General features: G+C 30.3%; 1 protein-coding gene across 1 annotated transcript in view; it reads right to left on the bottom strand.

Moving 5' to 3' along the window:
* Positions 1 to 23,042, bottom strand: part of LOC142326628 (RRP12-like protein) — a 95,345-nt gene that overhangs the window by 5,203 nt on the left and 67,100 nt on the right. The window contains exons 17-19 of the mRNA XM_075369225.1: positions 21,492 to 21,754; positions 18,146 to 18,318; positions 6,352 to 6,534 (exon numbers count right to left, since the gene is read on the bottom strand). Of these exons, the coding sequence (XP_075225340.1) occupies positions 6,352 to 6,534; positions 18,146 to 18,318; positions 21,492 to 21,754 (619 nt within the window). The remainder of the gene's footprint in view (positions 1 to 6,351; positions 6,535 to 18,145; positions 18,319 to 21,491; positions 21,755 to 23,042) is intronic.

Here is a 23,042-nt window from a genome sequence, read left to right as displayed (position 1 = left end):
CCCAAAAAAGGCCTGTATTCTATTCTATTTATTTATTTGGCTTTATTTTTGAGCTATATCTTACTTCAGAAAAGAAAATAGTAGAAAGTAAATACAGTGGATTTTTTGCATCTGTATTTTCTAATCGATAATCCTTCAGACAACTGTAACTTTTTTGCCCATCCCACTCCAATAGTTTGTACTAACAAAAAATTTTTTTAAATTAAATTTCTTGTTTAATTTAAATCCATATTGCAAGTTAGCCACTGCGTTTAAAATGTAAAAATCTTTATTTTTGATAGCCCTTACTTTGTATTTCTTGAAAGAAAAAAAAAAATAGCCAAAAATTACAACTTTATTTATTTAGAATTATGGCTGTATCTTTTGATATTTTTTAAACAATTTTAAAAATTTATTATCACCACTTAGGGATTATTTTCTTAAATTAATTTTACTCAAGAATGCTTCCACTTAGGTATGGCAGCCCCCAAAATGAAAAGAAATTTTTTCAGTTTTCAAGAACTCAAAACAATAGTTGCACCATTTAACTTTCATTAAATTCTCCGCAAGTATAGAAATAATCAATTTTTTGTTTATTTATTTAACATTATCATAAAATTATAAATAAATACTTTTACATAAAAATGTAAACTCATATTGTTTTTCAATAAAAAGAAACTATTTTAACACAAAGATACAGAGAGATTAAAATGACTGAACTGAAAAAACTCTTAATTAGAAAAGTTTTTCATTCATTGTAACTTTTTTTTTTAATTTACCAAAAAAAAACTAAGAGTTTAGATTTCTAAACAAAAAGTAGTGATCTTAATTGATCGGTTTAGCTAACACAAGAAGCAGAACTATATTCAATTTAGTTATGGTAAAACCTCTTGAAGCGAGTCACTAGATTACAAAACCAGTTTTCATTTTCTCCTAAATAAAATTAAAAGACTCGACATGATCTCAACTGAGATAATTTTATTGATGTTATGGAATAAATTATAATAATTTAATAATATTGAAAACGTAGATCACAAGATATGCCTGAACTTGAATTTATCAATACAAAGAAATTATTAAATCAAAAGAAAAATCTCAAAAATAATATAATCATTGGAGACTATAATATGATGATTTAAGTCAGGAATGTTTAAACAATTTTCTTGGAAATAGATATATACCTGTGGTTTTCACAGGGTAACAAGACTATCCTTTAATTTAATTAAATTTAATAAAAACAATGGATCGTGTATTGAAAATAAGTTCATCAAAACCACATCATTAAGCTTGAGGATATTAAAACTTGAAAGCTCGACGACTGACCATTAGCTGTTATCGCATCTTTGAATAAATTGGCAACAATAAAAACAATTGGTATAAGATACAATTTAAATTATGGCAAACTCAAAAATTATGCTGAAACAGTTAATTGGAATAGCATAATCTCGATACAAGATCCAAATGAAGCAACTGATAGTTGCTTCATTTAGAAATGATAGAAATAAAATACCTAACAAGGATTGGATTACTACAGGAACAATAAACTCCTGCATTAGAAAAGAGTTACTATATAATGTATAGAAATTAAAGCCCAAAAATGAAAAATTGAAAACGTGAATATAAAAACATAAGTAAAGTTATAAAAATGGCTAATATGAATTTTGATAGTAAATTAGTAGAAAAAAATTGTGATACTATTAGGAATTTATGGAAATTTATAAACTCTTGGGTCCGATAGACTTGATTGCGTCTGAGAAACAGCAGTGGTATGTTGCTAAGAAGTTCAGTGAGTTGACTTATAAAGTTCGAGAAATTGAACAACATGGCATATCCTTGTGGGAGGCCAGATGGGTTGAGACAGATGGTGGGCATTATCTCTCTCTAAATGTTGTTTGGTTTGCAGAACGCTTCTTGAATGCACTGTATTAAATATGTGATTGCAATTTCTTTCTGGCCTTATTTTAGGTACAGACTACAGAAATTTGGCCTGGTAGATTCTGGGATGTGTCCTCAATGTGGACAATTAGGCGACACCTACCATGTTCTTTATGAGTGTTTGAAGTATGAGTTAATGTGCATGGAGACCATCAGTCAGCGTGATCTTATCGGGACAAGTTGTAACACGTTCGAGCTTGCCAGTCAGCTGCCAGAGCCGATAGAGTGAGGTTGTGTTTATCGTGTCTGTCGCACAACATGGATTTTGAACAACGCATTAACATTAACTTTTATTTTAAGTTACAAAAGAGTACCAAAGAAGCTCACGAAATGTTAGAATTGGTGTACGGCGATAATGTGGTAACTTTGAAGACTGTGTACAAGTGGTATGACCGATTTAAAAACGGAAATGAGTCTGTTGAAGACAAGCAGCATGCGGCACGTCCAGTAACCTCAAAAACAGTTGAAATTATGCAAAAAGTGGAAACAATGGTTCGTTCAAACAGGCGAATGACTATTCGAGAGCTATGGGAAGACCTTAACATCTCGTACGGATCCGTTCAAAACTAATGAATTGCAAATGAGACGAGTGAGTGCTTCACTTGAGTGGTGAGTTCTTCACCAAGACAACGCATCGTGTCACACCTCGCTTCTCATTTGGGTTTTTGGCCGAAAAAAGTGTTCCTGTCTGTCCACATCAGCCATACTCACCGGATTTAGCACCATGCGACTTTTGGCTCTTCCCAAAAATTAAAACTGTGCTTAAAGGAAAACGCTTTGACACCATTGCTGACATTGAGAGGGCCACGACCGAGTAGCTGAAAGCCCTTCTGAACGACGCCTTCCAGAAATGCCTCCAGTCATGGAGTCAACATGGGATAAGTGCATTGCTAGCCAAGGACAGTACTTTGAAGGATATTAAATCGAATTCTATGTTACCTTATTACTTTTTTTAATAAAAAATTATTCACCGTATTTTTTGATCACACCTCGTATGTCAAAGCTGAGGCTTTGAAGATGACCTCCAGTAAAGCCCATAAGGCTTTAGTGTTATGTTTATAAGTAAACATTATTATAAGAAGTTACAATAGTAGTTTTGCGAGGTGCAATCTTAGGAGCCTTATTATTTATGTTGTACATCAATGATGTTCTTGTGGATATGCCTGTGAAAGTACGGTTTTGTCATATGCAGATGATGTAGCTATAATTGCAACTGACAAAAATTGGATTGAAGTTGAAAGAAAGATGAGAGAATACTTAAACAATATTTCAAATTGGCTAGCCCTGAATAAGTTATCTCTAAATGTGGACAAGACTGTATTTATGACCTTCAGAACCTACAGTGACAGTGTACCCACGGAAATGAACATACAACTCAAAGGTGTTAAGCTGAAAAGAGTTGAATATAGTAAATATTTAGGAATGATTATTGATTTTAACCTGAAATGGGATAAACATGTTGAGTACATAATAAAAAAGACTATATACCTAGTATTTATATTTTATAAGCTATCGAGAATCATGAACACAAAAACATTAAGAATGATATATTATTACACCTTTTTTCCACAATTTAATTAATTATGGAATTATTGCATGGGGTGGTGCATAAAAAATGTGCACAAACTTAATACAGGCCCTCCAGAAAAGAATATTGAGTAAAAATACTTTTAGTGAGAAAGTACCTATGAACAGATGTTTTCTTACCAATCATTAAATTACAACTACAATGAATCACAAAATAAATTCATCAATTCCAATAGTACGAGAGTAAATCAAATAAAAACGGGATCTTTGTTCCTGAGCATATATGGTTGGTAGGACCGGGCCCATGCTTCTAGGATGCTTGGGTGGGGTCATTAGGAGTGGGGAGAGCCAGCCATTCTACATTCCCAACCAATTGTCAGTAATGCTCACAATGTCAGAGCAACAGGTGCACCCCTCCACTATGCAATGCATAATTATAAAATTTCTTGTTCATGAAGGAGTTAAAAGCGAAAGAAATTTTCTGGAGATTGACTGCACAGTTCGGGGACCAAATACTTTCAAGAACTCATGTGTTTGCCTGGCATAAAGAGTTCAAAGAAGAACGAGAACGAGTGGAAAATCAGGAACATGGTTGCTGTCCTGAGATCAACATTACAGATGAAAACATTCGTGTGGTTCGAGACATTCTTGAAGACGATCAATGGGTGACAGTATCTGAAATTGCAGAACAGGTTGAAATAAGTTATGGGAGCTGTCAAGTGATCATCACAAATGTTCTACAGTTCTGTAAAGTGTGTGCCAGATGGGTTCCTTGCCTTTTCACTACAGATCAGAAGTTGAGATGTTTGGAGGTCTGTCTGAGGCTTACAGCAAGGTTTGTAAAAGAAGGTGATGCATTTTTGAGTTGGATTGTCACCTGCAACTAAACGAGGGTCCATCACTACACTCACCAGCCAAAACAAGCCAATATGGAATGGTGGTGGAAAGGGGAGGTAGCTCCAGTAAAATCTAAGACTCAACTGTCAGCTGGCAAGATTCTTTCAACAGTTTTTTTTGACCAGTAAGGCATTTTAGTCGTTGATTTTTTGCATGAGCGAAGCACAATCAATGTTGCTTACTACTGCATGCTGTTGAATGAGGTGAGGGCTGCATATTGCCGCAAAAGACAAGACCAACTGATTCAAGAGGCCATCCTCCTCCACGACAACACCAGGATCCAAACTGCAGCTCTAACGGTCTCAAAACTAGAAGAAATGCACTGAACTCAACTTGACCATACTTCCTACAGTCCTAACCTATCATCGCAATTTCATTTGTTTGGACCACTTAAAAAAGCTCTAGGAAGGCAACAATTTGAAGATGATGAGGATGTGGAGGGATTCGTGTGCAATTGGCTCCTGACACAACCAGCTTCATTCTACAATGCTACGATAAAACACCTTCCTTCTTACTAGGAAAAATATATTTCTAAAGCAGGAATCTATGTAGAAAAATAAATTATATTTGCCACTTTTTTTTCAATAAATAATTTTTTTTAAAAATAAAATCTTATTTATATTCAATGTATTCACTTGGCAATAGCAAAAGACAAACTGGGTGTTAGTTTTTATTTATATTTACAACAATAACTTGTTAATTACAACATTTGTTTTAATGCAAACTATTTATCAATATTAATATTGTATTATTTTCAAAATTTCAATAATATTCTATTTTATTGGAATATTTCAATATTTTTACATTATTACATGATAACATTAATAAAATTATTTCAATTGATATTGTGTTTATTAAATTTTGTTTGGGAGGAAATGAAAACTGGTTTTTTAATTTGGAATGACTTGCTTCAAGAAGTTTTGCCATAACTTTATGAATGGATTTGAATAAGGTGTCGTTTTCTTTGTCATAAAACATTTTACTTTTTTATAATAAACATAAAATTTAAATAAACCAGTGGTTGCTAATATATTAACAATTAAAACATTTACATGGCCGCCATTTTGAAATAGACTGAGTGATCAGGTTCATTAATTTATACAAGTATACCTCTAGATATCATTCTTTTCCTTTCTTTTTCTGTTTAGTCTCTGAAACCACTATAAGGTATTAATTCAGAGGACGAATGAAGATGATGTATATGAATGTAAATGAAGTGTAGTTTTGTACAGTCTTAAGGTCAATCATTCCTAAGATGTGTAGTTCATTGAAACCCAACCACCAAAGAACACTAGTATCCACAATCTAGTATTCAAATCTGTATAAAAGTTACTGCCTTTACTAGGATTTGAACCTTAGAACTTTCGACTTCGAAATCAGCTAATTTGCGAATGACGAGTTCACCATTCAACTAACCTGGTGGGTTACCTCTAGGTACCGTAGCAGTATAAGAAATTTCATTCAGCTTGATACAATTAAATTATTTCTGAGAAATAAATTTTTATTTTAAAAATACAAATTGGCAGACAGCTGGTAAAATAAGCATTTCCAGACATATGTAGATATTAAGGAATTAACAAGACGCGATAATTTAAAAAATACTTCAAAATATTAAACAATATATAAAACTATCTTTCTAAATAAATAGGATTTCAATACATCTTTAGAATGTTTTACTTTTTCAAACTCTCGATTTAAAAAATGTGTTATTTTTTAATCTAAACTACATGAATATATTTTCCAGCTTATAACAGGGTTAAAGGGTAAAATATATATTTTTTTAAATAATTTTTTTTTTTATTAAAGTCCAAAATAATCAAAGAAAATAAATATAAATAAATAAGAAAATACATTAAGATGTATAGTAATATTAATCATTTCTATAACTTTGGGAGATTAACATGTAAAGTGTTAAACTTTTAACTCAATATAAATGGTAGGGAATTAAGCTTCCTGTTTGTATTTTTAAAACAAAACTTTTTAAAAGAAATGGAAAATAGATGGTATACTTACCGGAATCAGACAGACCAGGAACATTTAATCTCTTTTTATTTGACTCATCTTCAGACTCATCATTATGGTCATTTATGATTAATCTACCATCAGGTGCAAGTTTAAAACCACTATCTTTTACTTTCTGCTTCTTCTTAAAATCGTCATTTAGTTTGGTCTCTCCCTTTATCTGGGGGTTTGTAGCTAAACAAAAAGAAAAATATTATAGTATGAACCCATCAAAAATATCATTACTGTTAAATATCATTACTTTTAACGCATTAACTCATACATTTTTTCTACAACACAGTGTGCTTTCCTCAGTTTTTTATTATGAATTTCACAAACCTGTGTGTTATAAAATCCTACTTGGAAATTTAAGGATGTAAATTGTTTTTTATTTTTTATTTTAAAGCATGTTTCTTAAATGAACCTGGATGATTGTTATAATAATTTATTTACAAATATTTCTTTAACTCTGAATAAGTAACTTTTAATGAGCATCACATGTAAAATGCACAGCAAAATATAGTTTTTAATCCGTAATACACACAAAACAATGTTTAAAAAGAAAAACCTATTTAGTTTTGTTATCAATAAACAAAAAAACTACCCGATCACTGCTATATAAATTATTCTGCATTCCATATAAATTATTCAACATTGTGCTACAAAAAATAGAGTGCATAGAGAATAAAATATTTGAATCAATACTAACAAGGGAAACTTTTTAATATAAAAAGAATTTTTAATCTAAATTTGGTGGGGGTATACCTGTGTATTTTTTTCACTCAGTCGTCAGGATAGGTTTACCCATCAAAATGGGTTAATATAACATTAAGTTTTGGACACACACACACATTCCTGTGTGTATGCATAAGCTAAAAATCTAATTCCAGAATGTACTTGTAAAAAACACATTCTGTTCAACCTACTAGCACCACTTAAGTACTCATCATATTCACACACAATGTTTTAGACTACGTTCCCATTTCTGAAAACAGGCCTGGAAATGTTTTTTTCCAGCATAATCTAGAATTCCTTTATCCTATGCTACATCTTTGTCTTTTTAATTTCTGGAAATCCCAAAATCATAAGGATGCTATGTAAATAAGCAGGAAACCTAACTCAGAAATCAATTATTTGAGCGGAAACTTTCATGAGCTCACAAAAGCTTGATAGATTGTCGTGATGAATGATCTGCTTCTCAGGATAAAATTCATGTCTTTTCCTTCACATAGTATCTTATAACCTTTGTTAGACTATTAATTTTTTTATTAGCTATTATCATCTATCAGACCATACTAAAGTTTTGACTTTATTTTTTATTTACTTTTCCATCTGCTATATTTCAGAATATAATATACATAATCAAATTTTTGTTTTTTACTACCAAAAAACAAAAAATGCTTTCATCAACCTCCTCAGTAAATCTGTAATACTTTATCAACTTTATCAGTGAATCTGTAATACTGCTCATCAACAATTAAGTTTTTCAGATTATTAACACAATGTCACTTTCAACAGCTTCAATATTAAGTCAATTTTGCAAATTTTCACACAAAATTTAATAACATATTGCTTCAAATTTTAATCACTTATTTTTACTTCATAGTTACATGCAGAACTAAAGATATTTTCAACAGCCAACCAACATTGTTACTATCAGCTCAAGATTTATGTATGCATTAATTAAACAAACATGATTACTAATGTGGTTCAACCAGAACACCAAATGGATGAAGGTGTATAATATTAATGGGAATTAAAATTTATAGCAGTATAAAAAAAAGTACTTGGCTATTCATTTTCAGATTAAAGTGAACAAAATTATTTTAAGTATTTAAGTGAACAAAAAGATTTTGTATAAAAAAAAATTGTGATTTTTTTCTTTGCTTATGATTTTTGTTTTGTTATTTGATAACAATTAATTAATTTTTATATTTCAAATCAAATTGAGCAATCATTGCAGTTTTTTTGTGCACAATGTTTACAACAACCTTTTCTAATAAATAAAGAGTTACAGTGTAAACATGTCCACAAATTTCATAATGGCAGTCATGACAATTTATAATCTTTTATCTCTGTTTAAACTGTAGTTTTATCAAAATACATTTTATCAGAAAAAATGGTAGGCCTTTCATTGTAAAAAAAGATACCTCATTTTTGTTATTGCAGAAAATTAATGACATCATTTTCAGCCAGATTTTATCTCTAGTACTATTAAAGTAAAATTAACTATAAGTAAACTTATGTACTGTTATAAAAGCCTGTGATGGTTGTTTTTTTAGTTTTTGATAATTGTTTGTTGTGAATTTTTTAGCACCGATTCTGAAAATAACCTACATTTTTTCCATCATGACAGGATTTTTCACAATCGCAAATTTCAAAATTTGTAAAAAGTTGAAAAATTGCAAAATGTGATAAAATAAAACAGATATAAAATGGCTTTTTTAAAAATAATAAATTAATATAATATATTCACTTTTTTGGGTTATACTATGCATTTTCATAGCTAAACAGTTGAGTGTCTGAAGAAGGTGGGGGGTCATTGACCCCTTAATTTTTAATGAAATTGCTACAAAATAAACCTAATTTCTATTATAATGCATGTTTAAATTAATTTATTTTTATTTATTTAATTAATTTTTATGAGATATGTCATGCCTTTGGAAACCATTCCTCCTCTTCAACTGCCCTTAATGATGAAGTATGTAAAATTTTACAATTTTATTCTATGTGTCAAAGTTTCTTTGGACGGCTTATACTCTGCTTCGTGCTTTTTCTTCTATATAAGGTTCATCTTGGTGTAACATCCAGCAATATTAATCTCCCATGATTGTAGTGGTCCATTTTCCTTGATACCTCCTTTCCATTTCTTTCATGAAATCTCTTGCCCATCTCTGCTTATGGCGCCCAGAGTTTCAGGAAATAGTCTACATGGGAATTTAGGAAGTAAACCTTCAAACTCACAGAACAGCCTACATTTTTGTACTTCTGCAGCATGCTTTCAATGATTGATTTAGAGTTTGGATTCTTCTTATTGCCCAGAAACTTGGTTACATCTTCAAAGACTCCCCAGGCTTCTTTTTCTGCAACTTCCATCTGTTTTCCAAGATTACCACCATCTTTGAGAAGTTTTCTAATGTCCGGACCAGTGAAGACACTCTCTTTTAGTTTGGCAGTTGATAAGACTGGAAATTTCCTTATCCAATAATTTTTTCTGTCTCTGCCATCCCATTCACACAAAAACCAAGGAAACCTGTGTATCCTCTATGCTGTCCTAGGAGCAATGATATTATTTTGAGATTGCTGCATGTAATCCAATTATGATTGTTGTATTTAATTTCATCAAAAATGAATTCCAAATTTTTGTAACCCTTTTTACATTGACAGAATGTCCAACAGATATTGATGAATACGTATTCCCATTGTGAAAGACAACTTTGAGGCTTCTTTTGGATGAATTTATGAACAGTCTCCAATCAGTACTTTTGTACAGAATGTTAAATCAAGTAAAAAGTCTACATACATCAGTGCAGAAAATTAATTCTCCTTCTTCTGAAAAATATGGAAGAAAATCCTTTTCTCTATACCTGAAACAGGAAAATCAGGTGCCAGCTGCTAGCAGGTTCTTCTCTTTAAGCCTCGAACCAAACAATTCTGAATTCTCTTTGGTCAGATGTAAGTCTTGAACCAAATCGTTTAGTTCAGACTGTGAATAAAGCTGTGGTTGCACAGCAATCTCTGGGTTTGTATTCCTTGATGTTATCTTAATTTATATCACTTGTGGAACCATCTATTTGAAGTAAGTTTTGTGGTGGAATTGTCACTGGTACATCTGTACCAAGGAACTGGGCGTGTAGGGGATGGCATATTTGGATAGACGTTTCTTTCAAATTGAAACTGTGAACACCAGTCAAACAAAAGTAACAATCATTGGTGTGATATCATGGCTTTAACCACACCATCGAATTCCAAATCTGAAAGCTTCTTGTTCACCCGTCTACCACTGTCTAACTCCTTCAACACATGTGTAGCAAATGCAGGATGCCCAAGTTTTGTCTTTATCTACTATTTTCACTCTGAAATAAGTGAGGTATACTTGTTGAACGAAACATGTTATATTTCTTTTTCGTCTTTCCACCATTAACTCACTACAAATGTAACAAAATGAATCTGTAGAATTTTTGCAGCCTCTTGAAGCCATTTTGAAAACAGAAAATTTGCTTTACGGCCTGAAAATATATTTTCCATCAACAAAAACATGTTTGATCACTGAGAATGGAAAAAACTCTATTTACATATGCTGACAGTTGAAACAGCACTGAAAGTAGTTGCATAGTGCATGAGTAGCAAGGATAGCTGCCAATAAACATGTTTGTTACATCTTGTGAAGTCTTGTCACAACCTGTCAGCCAAGATTGAAGAACAGAAGATTGAACATTGAACAAGATTGAACAACCAAGATTGAAGATTGAAGAACAGCCAAGACTGTTTATGCTCAGTGACTCCATGCATTCACTGAGCAATGGAGAGCCAATTCTCCCACCATTTGCTCTACTCTCTCATGTCCAATCATTTTTTCAACTCAAATGCCCCCTGCTTTCCTCTTCACACCACTCAACTGTCTAGCTATAAGAATGCATAGTATAAGCCAAAAAAGTGAATATATTATTATTAAAAAAAAAAAAATTATGTCTATTTTATAGTATCACATTTTCACAATTTTTCAACTTTTTACAAATTTTGAAATTTGCGATTTGTGAATCCTGATGTGATGGAGAAAAACGAAGATTACTTTTGGATTCAGCACTAAGAAATACATATGAATCAATTATCAAAAAATAAAAAAAACATTCCAAAACCCAAATTTTGCAGGCTTGTGTTAATTATAATCCAAAATTGCATTAATTATAATTAATTGCATTAATTATAATAAATAATAAAACAGTTTTCTGCTATTTTAAGCAATTTACTCTTGAGAATAACTGAGTGAAGATATCATTATAGCAAAACATTTTGATTTAAAAATTCTGTACAGTTACAATAAATAGCAATTTATTGAAATTTGAACAGAATTTAACAACATAAACATTAAATAAATATAAATAATCGCCTACCAGTTTTACTTTCAATTTCCCTAGAGCAAATGTTGGAGGAGGTCTGTAGGTGACAATAAATTATATTAATCGATAATTTAAAAACCCTGGTGTAGCTCTGATATGCAAAAATCTTCAATTTTCTGCTAAAATCACAGAGCACTGGTATATAGTAAAAAATATTTGTTAAGTTTCTCCAAAAGTAGAAATTTTTTGAGTTTAGGTAAAGTAATCTTGCAAGCTCAACTACTATTCTGCACAACCAATTCACCTTGCAGAGAAGTAATTATTCATGTACTGATAAGACAATTATATCAAAATGTAGTGGTGGAATATCGTGCATAAACTACATGTTATCCCTAATTAACAGAGAAACTTCATTAAAAACAGTTGCAGTATTCTATAAAATGGTAATAATTCTTATCATTCAATCTTACTGTAGGAAATATGGATTAATCAGTGAATCGCTAATGATACAAGCCCAAATATTTATTGAAAATGATGGTGAGACATTGATTGCATAATGCATGACAATCTCTTGAGCCTAACAACGGTTATAATTAAAATAATAAATATGCATACTACATTTGGTTTAAAATGTTAGTTTAAACATATGCATTAATATTGTATTTTCATTAATCACTTGCACTCTTTGTATATGACAAGGATACAATTGCTGGAGTTGCAGAAATCTGCAGTCAAATGATCAATTTGTTCATGTAATGCAACCCTTCATATATTACCATCTCAATTTTCCTCAGTAAATTCCAATACCCATCTACCAACTTCCATGTTCTTGTGTTTTGCAGTCTTCCTGGATCATGAGGAAAAATCCCAGTAATTCCTTACCCTTTCAAACAGAATTAAAGATCTTTTCACAAGGTAAATAACAAATAGGAGAATGTTTTGCACACAGGCAGCAAGCTTGAGTTCAATTGCAGTCTGTCAGTCTATACATAAGATGAATATCTCACTTCAATATGAGAGTAAACTTGCATTTTCAAAAAGTAACACATGTAAAGGCAAAAAACTGCAATAATGAATATTAAACAGATTAGCAGAAAAACAGAAATAACTGATCATTGTTATTAGTACTTCTGCAATACCACATTCAATATAACTATAATAAAACTTTATTACATCTGTACAATTGTGTTATTGTCTTTAAATTTAATTTAATTTACTTGAATACTTATTTTATTAAATGATTAACCATTTTAATTTAATTTATTAACATATTTAATATTATCATTAATAACTAATAGTAAATTATTTAAATATATTAATTTAACTATTTTGATTATTTCATAAGTTTTAGTGAGAATTACGTCAAATTTTCTGCAATAGCCTGTTGTTTTTTTAATTAATTTTCATACATAATTTTTCATTTTGTTTACAATGATAGACTTACTGTTTTAGCTAATAAAATGTATTTTTATAAAACCAATGATTGTAAAGATATAAAAGTAATAAAAACATTCATTGCTACCATTCTGAAATCGTATGTACGTTTATACGTAATCTTTTATTTATTAGAGAAAGTTGGTTTAAATAGATGTACAAAATACAGGTGTCCCATATAAAACGCAACCCAACCTTATATTGGTAGGTATTGAAATAATAAAAAGGCATGTGTAAATGTAAATGTAATTTTTATTATTACCATCCATTACCTTACATTTAAAGTAAATGTTGGAAGTGGCCGCCATCTTCTTGAATACAAGCTTCAATTCTTTTTACAGCGTTTCTTGCAACTTTTTTCAAAGTTTGTGGCTGGATATTTAATACAGCTTGTTCAATATTGACTTTCAATAGTTCAAGTGTTCGTGGTTTGTTGCTGTAGGCTTTTTCTTTGAGGTAACCCCATAGAAAAAAATCCGCTGCAGTCAAACCTGGAGATCTTGGTGGCCACAAGCCTCGACCAATAACACGATTACCAAAGAATTCCTCAACGAAATCAGAAGTTGAACCTGCGTAGTGCGATGTCGCACTGTCATGTTGTAGCCAGCAGTGTCTGTCTTCCTCTTCCAAGAGTGCAATGAACTGAAATAAAATATCCTGATATCGTTCTGCATTAATGGTGTACTCGAAAAAAATAGGACCGATTATTTTCTTCCGCGATATCGTGCACCACACGCCCAACTTCTGCAGATGTAATTGTTTTTCGTGATAAACGTGGGGATTTTCAGCACTCCAAATTCTACTGTTTTGGCTGTTTATGTAGCCATCCAAATAAAACCGTGCTTCATCTGTGAAAAATAACTTATCCATAACATTAATTCCCTCACACAGAAATCGACAGAACCATTGACAATATTGTAGCAGTTTTTCTTTGTTGGGCTCAAGAAGTTGATGAACCGTTTGAATGCGATAAGGTCGTAATTGTAATTGTTTGGTCGCCCGATGAACAGTTGATTTAGACAAATTAATTTCAGCAGACAAACGTCTGATTGATTTATTTGGTGAGGCGAGTCTTTGATTTCAGTGACTGTATCTGTATTCAATACTGACGCAGATCTTTTGTGTTCCTTGTTATTAACAGAACCAGTCTCTCTAAATTTTGCAACTAACCTTAACACTGATGTTTTGTTAGGAGCTGGTTTATCTGGGTACTTATGGCGAAACAAATTTTGCACTGCAACCACTGATTTCGTACTGAAGTACGACTCAACAATGAAAACACAATCTTGTCTCTAGCAATACACTGAACGTTATGATTGCATTGTTGTTACTATCGGTAGTGTTCTACTGCGTCGCCGCGATGTTCAGATGTTGGACGAGTCCATTTCAGTAACGAGTAAGGGAGTAAGCTTGACTTTTGAAATTTCATGGATGAGTGATTGATGGGTTGCGTTTTATATGGGACACCCTGTAGTATGATTCCTCAATCCAATCTTCAGATATAAATTTTTGTTTAAAAACATAAAATGGTTAAGGAGTATAATGAAGGGAAAATCAATATTTTTTTTAAATTCTTGTCATGAAACATTAAAATTTACATATGAAATAGGATATTTTACGTCTAAATAAAATATTAAAGTAATTGAAAACAATCAAATAATAACTGGAGTATATAAAAAAACCTGCCTATAACAAAATTAATATATTATTATAAACAAAAATTTCAACCATCCTTGGTCTCAAAAAATTAATATTTTTAAAAACATGATAAATAAAGCAATAAAATACACAAACAATAAACAAGAGTTGTATGTTTAACAAAATAAATAATATAAAGAATATAGCTATAAAAAATGGATATGACATAGCTCATTGACTGATAATATAGATAAAAAATATAATTCCAAATAATTTAATAAAATAAACACATTGCTGCTAAATTGAAACCCATTAATGAAACTGAAAACAACGTAAATATTTATATAAATTACTCCTACACAAATAAAATTATAGAAAATTTGATTAATGCATGTAATGATAATAAATGTAAACCTGATAACCATATAATTATAATAATAGAATAGTAAAGAATAAATATGATTCTTCTGGTATTTATAAAATTAAATGCAATAGTTGTGAAAAAATATATATTGGAAAAACTAACAGTTCCTTTAAAGATAGATTTAATGAATTAAATCTAAGAAAATAGGTTTTTCAAATGTAGCAGACCATTTATTAATTAACAAACATAATATAATTAGTTTTGAAAATATAAATAAAAAAAATATAAGAAAAAGTAAATATTGAACACATAAATAATAATAAGAAAATAGAAATTTTAGAAAAAATTTATATATATATAAATATGTAAATTCAGCCTCATGAACTGCGAACAGAATTTGATGGAGATATTCTTATAAATACTATTTAAGTTGGTAATAAATACATTGATAAGAATTTCAATAAATCAAATAATCAATACAGTACTGTATTAAAATATAGATAACATGTTATAACAAATTTTTAAATATTAATAGCGTTTTAAATTTAAAAAAAAATTTATTGACTGAACAAATATTTGTTCTATAGATTTTAATGTGCGAATTTACAAAAGAAGAAAATTTTAAAGAAAAATTACTGAAGATGGGCTTATACCTTGAGAGTGCTATAAAGAGCAAAAAGCAGTTAAGGTAAGAATTTTCTTTAATTCTGTACTTCGTGGAGTGACTGAAAAAAATATTATATGATTATGGACTACAAAAAGCTTAATTTAAATAAATTAGTATATATATATATATATATATATATATATAATATTGTTTTATATGTATATTATATATATATATGTATATGTGAGTGAAAATGAAGATGTAATTATATCTTTCATCTTTTACCTTGTAAAAATGATGATAATAGGCTATTAGTATTATGCAATGCTAAAATAAATATACAAGTCATTTATCTATGACAAAAATTCAACTATGTAATGTTTAGCGAATTCAGTTTCTTATAAGTCAGCCAATATTCATCAGAGTTATACTTCAATCATATAGAATTATTCACAAAAACCTATATACAACTTTTAAAAATAAATCATAGGAAAATATTAACACTGTCAGATGTGCTGCATGGATATAATATATGATAGATCTGTGATATGAATAATGTAATATGATGGATCTGTGATATGAAATATCACTTTACAAGGTCAGACAAAGTAATGAAACTGAATTTTTCGAGTGAGATGTAGCAACCTGCAGTATGCATGCACACACTATCTTTGGCCTTGATCTTACTACCATTACAAGTTGAAATGGTACATTGCTGTGATCTTGCAGTCTTGAGTAGTGGTGTAATAAGTGAAGACACATTCTTCTTTCTAATCACAGATATGGACTTGATAAATATTGAGCAATGGTATGCCATTTCTTTTTGTGTTAAACTTTGTGAGAATGCCATGACAACCTACAATATCTTTCAAAAGGCTTTTGAAAATTATGTTATGGCAGGTGCACAAGTCTTTTGATGGCTTAAAATGTTTTCTGAAGACAGAATGAATGTTGAAGACTGCAGAAGACAAGCATCACTCTGATGTACAAAAGTCAATACAGCCAGGGTACCTGACATTGTATAATCCAACTGAAGATTGACAGTGAAAGTGATCAAAGAAAAAGTAAATATCAATCAGGAAACTGTTCACCTAATAATAACAACTGGAAATCTGAAAATGAGGAAAATTTATGCAAAATGATATCCAAAAACTTTACAGAGCAACAGTGAGAGTAATGTTATTAATGGTGAAGAATTGGTTCTTCTAGTATGATTCAAAGACAAAACATCAAAGTTTGTGACAGTGTTCTCAGGGATCACAAAGATTTTAAAAAAATTTACATATAAAAGTCAGAAAGAAATGCATGATTGGGATTTGAAGGGCATTGTTTATAAAGAGAAGTGGATGTCTTCTGGAGAAATAGTAAATCAAGAATTCAACAAAAAATTCATCCCCCAGATCCTTAAACTACTGTCAGCTCAAAAGTATATATATATATATATATATATATATATATATATATTTTACTTTCTTGTGGACACGATAACTGCCGAAATTTGATACCAATCACTTTCAAATTGTTCCTTAAAAATAATTCAACCCAAAATCTCGGTCGAGTTCGTTAACGACCAAAATTGGACCTTAGGGGCTTTTTAAAAACAAAATATCACTATAACTTTCTTTTTAAGTAAACTATCGAATTCGTTTAAAGTTACTACCATTCTTTGGATAAGGGCCTAAAGTTTTTTGATATCATCAACCATTGGTCCAAGGGGTGGGAAAAATGGGGTTTTGAAGACAAAAAAAAATCATACCTCCCGTAATAGGCATAGCATCAAATCAGTTGAAAGTGGTCATTAGTCATCTAAACATTACCTAAAACTTTTGTCTGTAACAATTTTTGATATGACCAACCCTTATGGCAAGAGATGACCACCAAAATGTTGCTGGAATTGTAAGATGGGGCTTGTCATATGCTAAACATGTGAAACTTTTTTCACATGAAACCATTGTTATATTGAGTAAATTTGAAGTTTTTCTTAACTTTAAGGTGGAAATCTTTTTTATCCCCTACTTAGCACTGGTGAAATAAATATATCTCCACTTTCTGACATGCCAAAAGGGATTTTTTTTATTTTAAAAGGTATTTATTTTATTTAAGGTATTTATTTTAAAAGGTATTTTATTTTAAAAGGTATTTATTTTAAAAGGCTTTACCACAGCCACCTTATTCACTAGATCCCACATCCAATTTTTTTATATTTCTGATTCAAATCTGTGATCAAAGGACACCATTTTAAAACAAAAGATGTCCATAAGGTTGTAACAAAGTCTTAGATGGAATTCACCATGAAGAGTTCCAGACATGTTACCAGCAATGGCAGAAGCAGCATTGGAATAAGTATGAGCAGGGAGAAGGAAACTACTTTGAAGGAAATTACATTGCAATTGACTAAAAACCTAAATAAATTTTTTTTGAAATCCAATTTACTTACATAATATATTTCTATAGATTTTTCAAATATCTTTGATGATAGCTGCTGGAAAAGAATGTGTTAAACTAAACTCATCTAAATTTATTAAACTACCTCAGGTAACATTTCAAATGCAATGAAGCACTTGATTTCCTAACCATCCCTTAAATATGAGTGAAAAAAAAAAAAAAAAAAAAAAAAAAATATATATATATATATATATATATATATATATATATATATATAAGTATTTTCATCTTTAATAAATATAAAAAAAATAATATTACCAATAATTTTTTTATTGGCATAAGGTACTGTGAAATCCATAAAATCATCTGCATCTTCTTGAATCCAAGCTTCACATTTCTTTTTTTTCTTCTTTTTAATATTTTCTCCTTTTGCTACTGGTTCATCATCAAAATCAACATCTGAATCTGATTCAGCAAGAATATCATCAATACTGAAAAAAATGTACAAAATAGATAATTGAAAACTGGATTTTTAATAATACAGTAATTTTTTTAAATAAATTTATTGATTAATAATATACACAATTCGTACCTTCATTATTTCACTATACAGTCTCCTGCACGATCTAAACAATTTTCCCAATAATTTGGAAGCTTGAATATTCCTTATTCATAAAAAGTGTTGTGAATGAGTCGTCAACCAATTGTGCATGTGCTCCTTGACAACTTCATAATTTTTTAATCGTTTCCCTCCAAGCTATTCATTCAAGGGTGCAAACAAAAAATAGTCAGAGAAGGACAAATCTGGACTGTAGGGAGGTGGTCAAGGGTTTCCCATTGCATTTTTTCCAATTTATCCCTTGTCAAAATTGCGGTGTGTGCCTGGTGTTGTCATGGAGAAGGACAGAGGCATATCCCATGTCTTCTGTTGATTTTAGCAGGCAATAGTAAACTTCATTCACTGTTCACTGATTGTAGAGAAAATCGATGAGTAAAACTCCCCTGAGTCAAAAAAAAAAAATCATTGCAAGAACTTTTCTGGCCATCCAGAAAATCACAACTCAGGAAACAGCTAAAAATGTTCAGGATTTTGAAGCTTTTCATTGTAAAAGTTTTTGTTGATGTTAGTATGCTAAATTGATGAACATTATTTAGTTACAGTAGGCAAAAAATTAAAAAAAAAATCATGTATAATGAAACATAAACCATGTGTAACATTTTTATGGCAGGCCTAAGGCCTGACTTTTTTCTAATATATATTTAATTGAAGAGCACTACTTAAATTTTATACACTCATCAATATATAAAGAGGAACTAGTAAAAGAAAAAAAGAAGAAAAATATATAAATAATAAAATGTTTATTTGGACAGACTTAGTTTACATTAAAAATTTGTTAACAATATAGAATATACCGTTTTGTAAAGAATTATATTTTAGAATACACCACTTTGTAAAGAATTAATTATATTTCCAAATGTACTTCTAGGGGTGCATTTCCTCTCCAAGTTACTTACCTTATTTTATTGATATAAAACTTTATTTTCTCCAAATTTACAGAGTAAGATAAAATATATCTCATAAATTATGTATTGTAACTGTCATTGTCACTTTATGTTTCATTAAAAAATAATTAGATATTTGTCCCCTATGTTATCTCTTTGATTGTAAATAATTTTAATTGTATAAGTGCACTGTAACTACATTAATTAACAATTTTTATTAATTTTAATACGATTTTTGTTTTTTATCTTCAATGTTTTCAAATGATATATGAAATGTACTTCAACATTATCAGTACTTGTTAACATCTATTCACTGTTTGGTAGATAAATTTGTATAACTTTCTGCTTTGGTCATTAATGTAATTTGCTACTTTGCATGTATAAAGAGTTTGTTCAATAAATTCCCAAACTTTTAATTTGCTGTATAGCACTAATAACCAGATGAATGACATACTATGACCTAGTGGCAACATTGAGAAGTAACCTAGCAAAAACTCAAATGAAACATTTTGTTTAGTTATCACACTACAGTTATTTGTGTACTTGATGAATTTTACTGGTTTAAAATAAATGGTTTTAATGAGCAATGAATTTGTGTTAAATTGGAACAAATTTTTATGAAGAGATTTGAAATGTTTAAAATAGTGTTTGTTTTATGCCAGACTTAAACATATGAGTGGAGAAATTTTTCAAAGATGGCTAAGCTCAATTGATGATAACCATTATTCAGGCTGACCATCAAAATCTAAAATGCTCGTTGTAATTCAACATAAATTACTTATACATTGCTAAACAAAGGAATATTAACTTGTAATTAAATGTCTTTATGAGCCTAACAGAAATAAACGGCTCAATGACTGGAGATTAAAAGTGATGCTGAGCAGACTATACTAATGATGCACCTGGGTACACATTGGTCCTCCATGTTTTTGCAAAAACAGTTGTCTCACAACCTTCTTATTCACCTAATCTAAGCACCAATGGATTTTTGTTTTATTCCTCAAAACTAACCACGTGAAAGTAAAACTGCTAAGTAATGAAACAATCCAAGAAATGTTTCAAATGATAGAAGAAACATTCGGATATTTATTCAAATTGGAGAGGACTGTTTTGAAGGCTAGGCCAAACAGCTACGGCAAAGAAGAAATATTTTATTTAGGCCTTTCATTTGGAGGTCCTGGGTTCGAATCCCAATCAGGCATGGCATTTTAATACATTACAAAATTGACATTTCAGCTCATCCTCTGAACCAATACCTAAAGACAGTTGTGGAGACTAAAAAAAAAAAGATTTGAGTGTGAGATAATATGTTGCTACTCTGATGTACTTGTGGAGACTTCTCAGTGATCAAACCAATGACCTGAGTATCATATGAAATTGGGCATTCTTTTTACAAAAGATTTCATTCTCTATTGCAAAAGCCAAGGATCAGTACAGTTCACAGAAAAAATTCTCTTGCTTAATCTTATGGTTCCTCCAGGTATCTGACAAGAAGGATTAATTCTTTGGTTTGATGCATTCATTTAGAAAATCAGCTTTATATGTCCCTCTTGCTTTGATATAATACGTTAATAATTCTAACCTCCAATTTTTGTTCTCCCCTTAATTTAAATACTGTAACTTTATTTCAAGTTAAAGACTGTAACCGAATTTATATTTATTATTTACAATAATTTTTAATTATGTAACACTTTGATTTTGTAATTGCTTAATTATTATTTTGTTTTTATTTGAATATATTGTACACATATTCTTTTAAAAAAATATTAAATTTTATGTTTGGTTACTCTGATTTATGGAGCTTAGCTCTGTTTAGGGCAATTGTCTAAATAAAAATGCAATTAAAATATTTGTTCCAAATTTTAGTTAACCTGCTTTGGCCTAAAAAGGTCTATTCCAAATTTTTGCACATACCATTATCAGACCTTTAAAAACACAGTATAAATATTTAACCTTTTTTTGAAGAAAACTGTAGGAGAGTAATACATTTAATTGAATTCATTTAAATTTAATAAAATAGTTTCAATAATGTTCTATATTCAAAATGGCACTCTGTTACGCAAACTTGGGATAGAAGGGATAAACTCTATTGAATGAATCATTAACACTATACTAAAGTATTAAACAGGAACATTTTCTAAATAAAAATGGTAAATATTACCTTTTTGGTCCCTTCTTGACAGAAAATCCAGTATCTTCAGATTTATTCATTTTAGCTTCCAGGGCTTGTTGCCCTAATTTCTTCTTTCGGTCCTCAATTTTACGAATATTGCGAATTCGAGTTCTCATTACATTATCGGATTTAGGAATCATTACTAAGATATTATTAGCACCAAACCATCTCACAAGACGTGATAAAATATCACGTGTTTTCAAACGAAAATGGCGTTTACAGTCATCAGTCATACTAACTATTGCTTTTAACTGAAAATAAAAATATAAATACAGAATCTTAATTATTATTCATAAAACAAATTAAGAGAATGAAAATATTTCTAAAAGGGAGGGCTAATTCAACAAACATGAAAGCATTAAAATATGGCAACAATATTTTGCTGAAATTTACAGGAATTTGTATAGAAGCTAAAATTCTTTTCTCTGCATCACACTTAATAATATTCTAATTAACTGTTGGGTAGACTTAATTTTCTGGTTTCCTTAACTTATAAAAAAAAAGAAAATGTAGCTCTCTGCATTTTCATGTAACAAAGATAGAGGCGCCTTCCTTGGTAAAATATTCTGGAGGTAAACTAGTCCCCCATTTGGATCTCCAGGTGGGGACTATTAAGGAAGGGGTCACCAGAAAATTAAAAAATAACATTCTACAAGTTGGAGTGTGGAATGACAGAAGTCTAAAAATGGTTGGTACATTAGAAAATTTAAAGAGGGAAATGGATAGGATAAATGTAGATGTAGTAGGAATTAGTGAAGTTGGGAAGAGAAAAACGACTTTTGGTCAGGTGATTTTAGAATAATTAACTCAGCTTCAAATAATAGGAGGCAGGAGAAGGTTTCATAATGAACAACAAGATAAGGAAGAGAGTAGAGTAAATCAAAATGCATAGTGAAAGAATCGTAATAAGGATAAAATCAAAACCTAAACCGACAATGATTGTTAACGTCTATAAGCCTACATGCGCTCATGATGATGATGATGATGATGAGGTAGAGTGAGTATATGAAGAAATTGACGAAGCAATTAAACACATAAAAGGGGATGAAAATTTAATAATAGTTGGAGATTGGAATGCAAGCACTGGAAAAAGCAAGTAAAGAAATATAGTGGATGAATACGGGCTGGACAAAAGGAATGAAAGAAGGGACCAACTTATAGAGTTTTGCACAAAGTATGATTTAGTAATAGCCAACACCCAGTTAAAAAATCATAATAGAAGAATATACATAGGGAAAACACCAGATGATACTGCAAGGTATCAGATAGATTAAGTATGTCATGGTTAAGCAAAGATTTAGAAATCAACTTGACTGCAAAGCTTATCCTGGAGCAGAAATTGTTAACGACCATAATTTAGTGATAATGAAATGTAGATTGGGGTTTAAAAACCTGAAGAAAAGGTGTCAGATGAATCGGTGGAATTTAGAGAAACTTGAGGAAGAGGAGGTGAAGAAGATTTTGAAGAGGACATCACAAGAGGTCTCAGTAAAAAAGATAAGGTACAAAATGTAGAAGAAGAATGGGAGCTGAAAAGGA

The sequence above is a fragment of the Lycorma delicatula genome, chromosome 1 (assembly GCF_047948215.1).
Source record: "Lycorma delicatula isolate Av1 chromosome 1, ASM4794821v1, whole genome shotgun sequence".
In the NCBI taxonomy this organism is placed as follows: Eukaryota; Metazoa; Arthropoda; class Insecta; order Hemiptera; family Fulgoridae; genus Lycorma; species Lycorma delicatula.
Note: the sequence above shows the minus strand (reverse complement) of the source record. Positions and strands in the feature narration are given on the sequence as shown.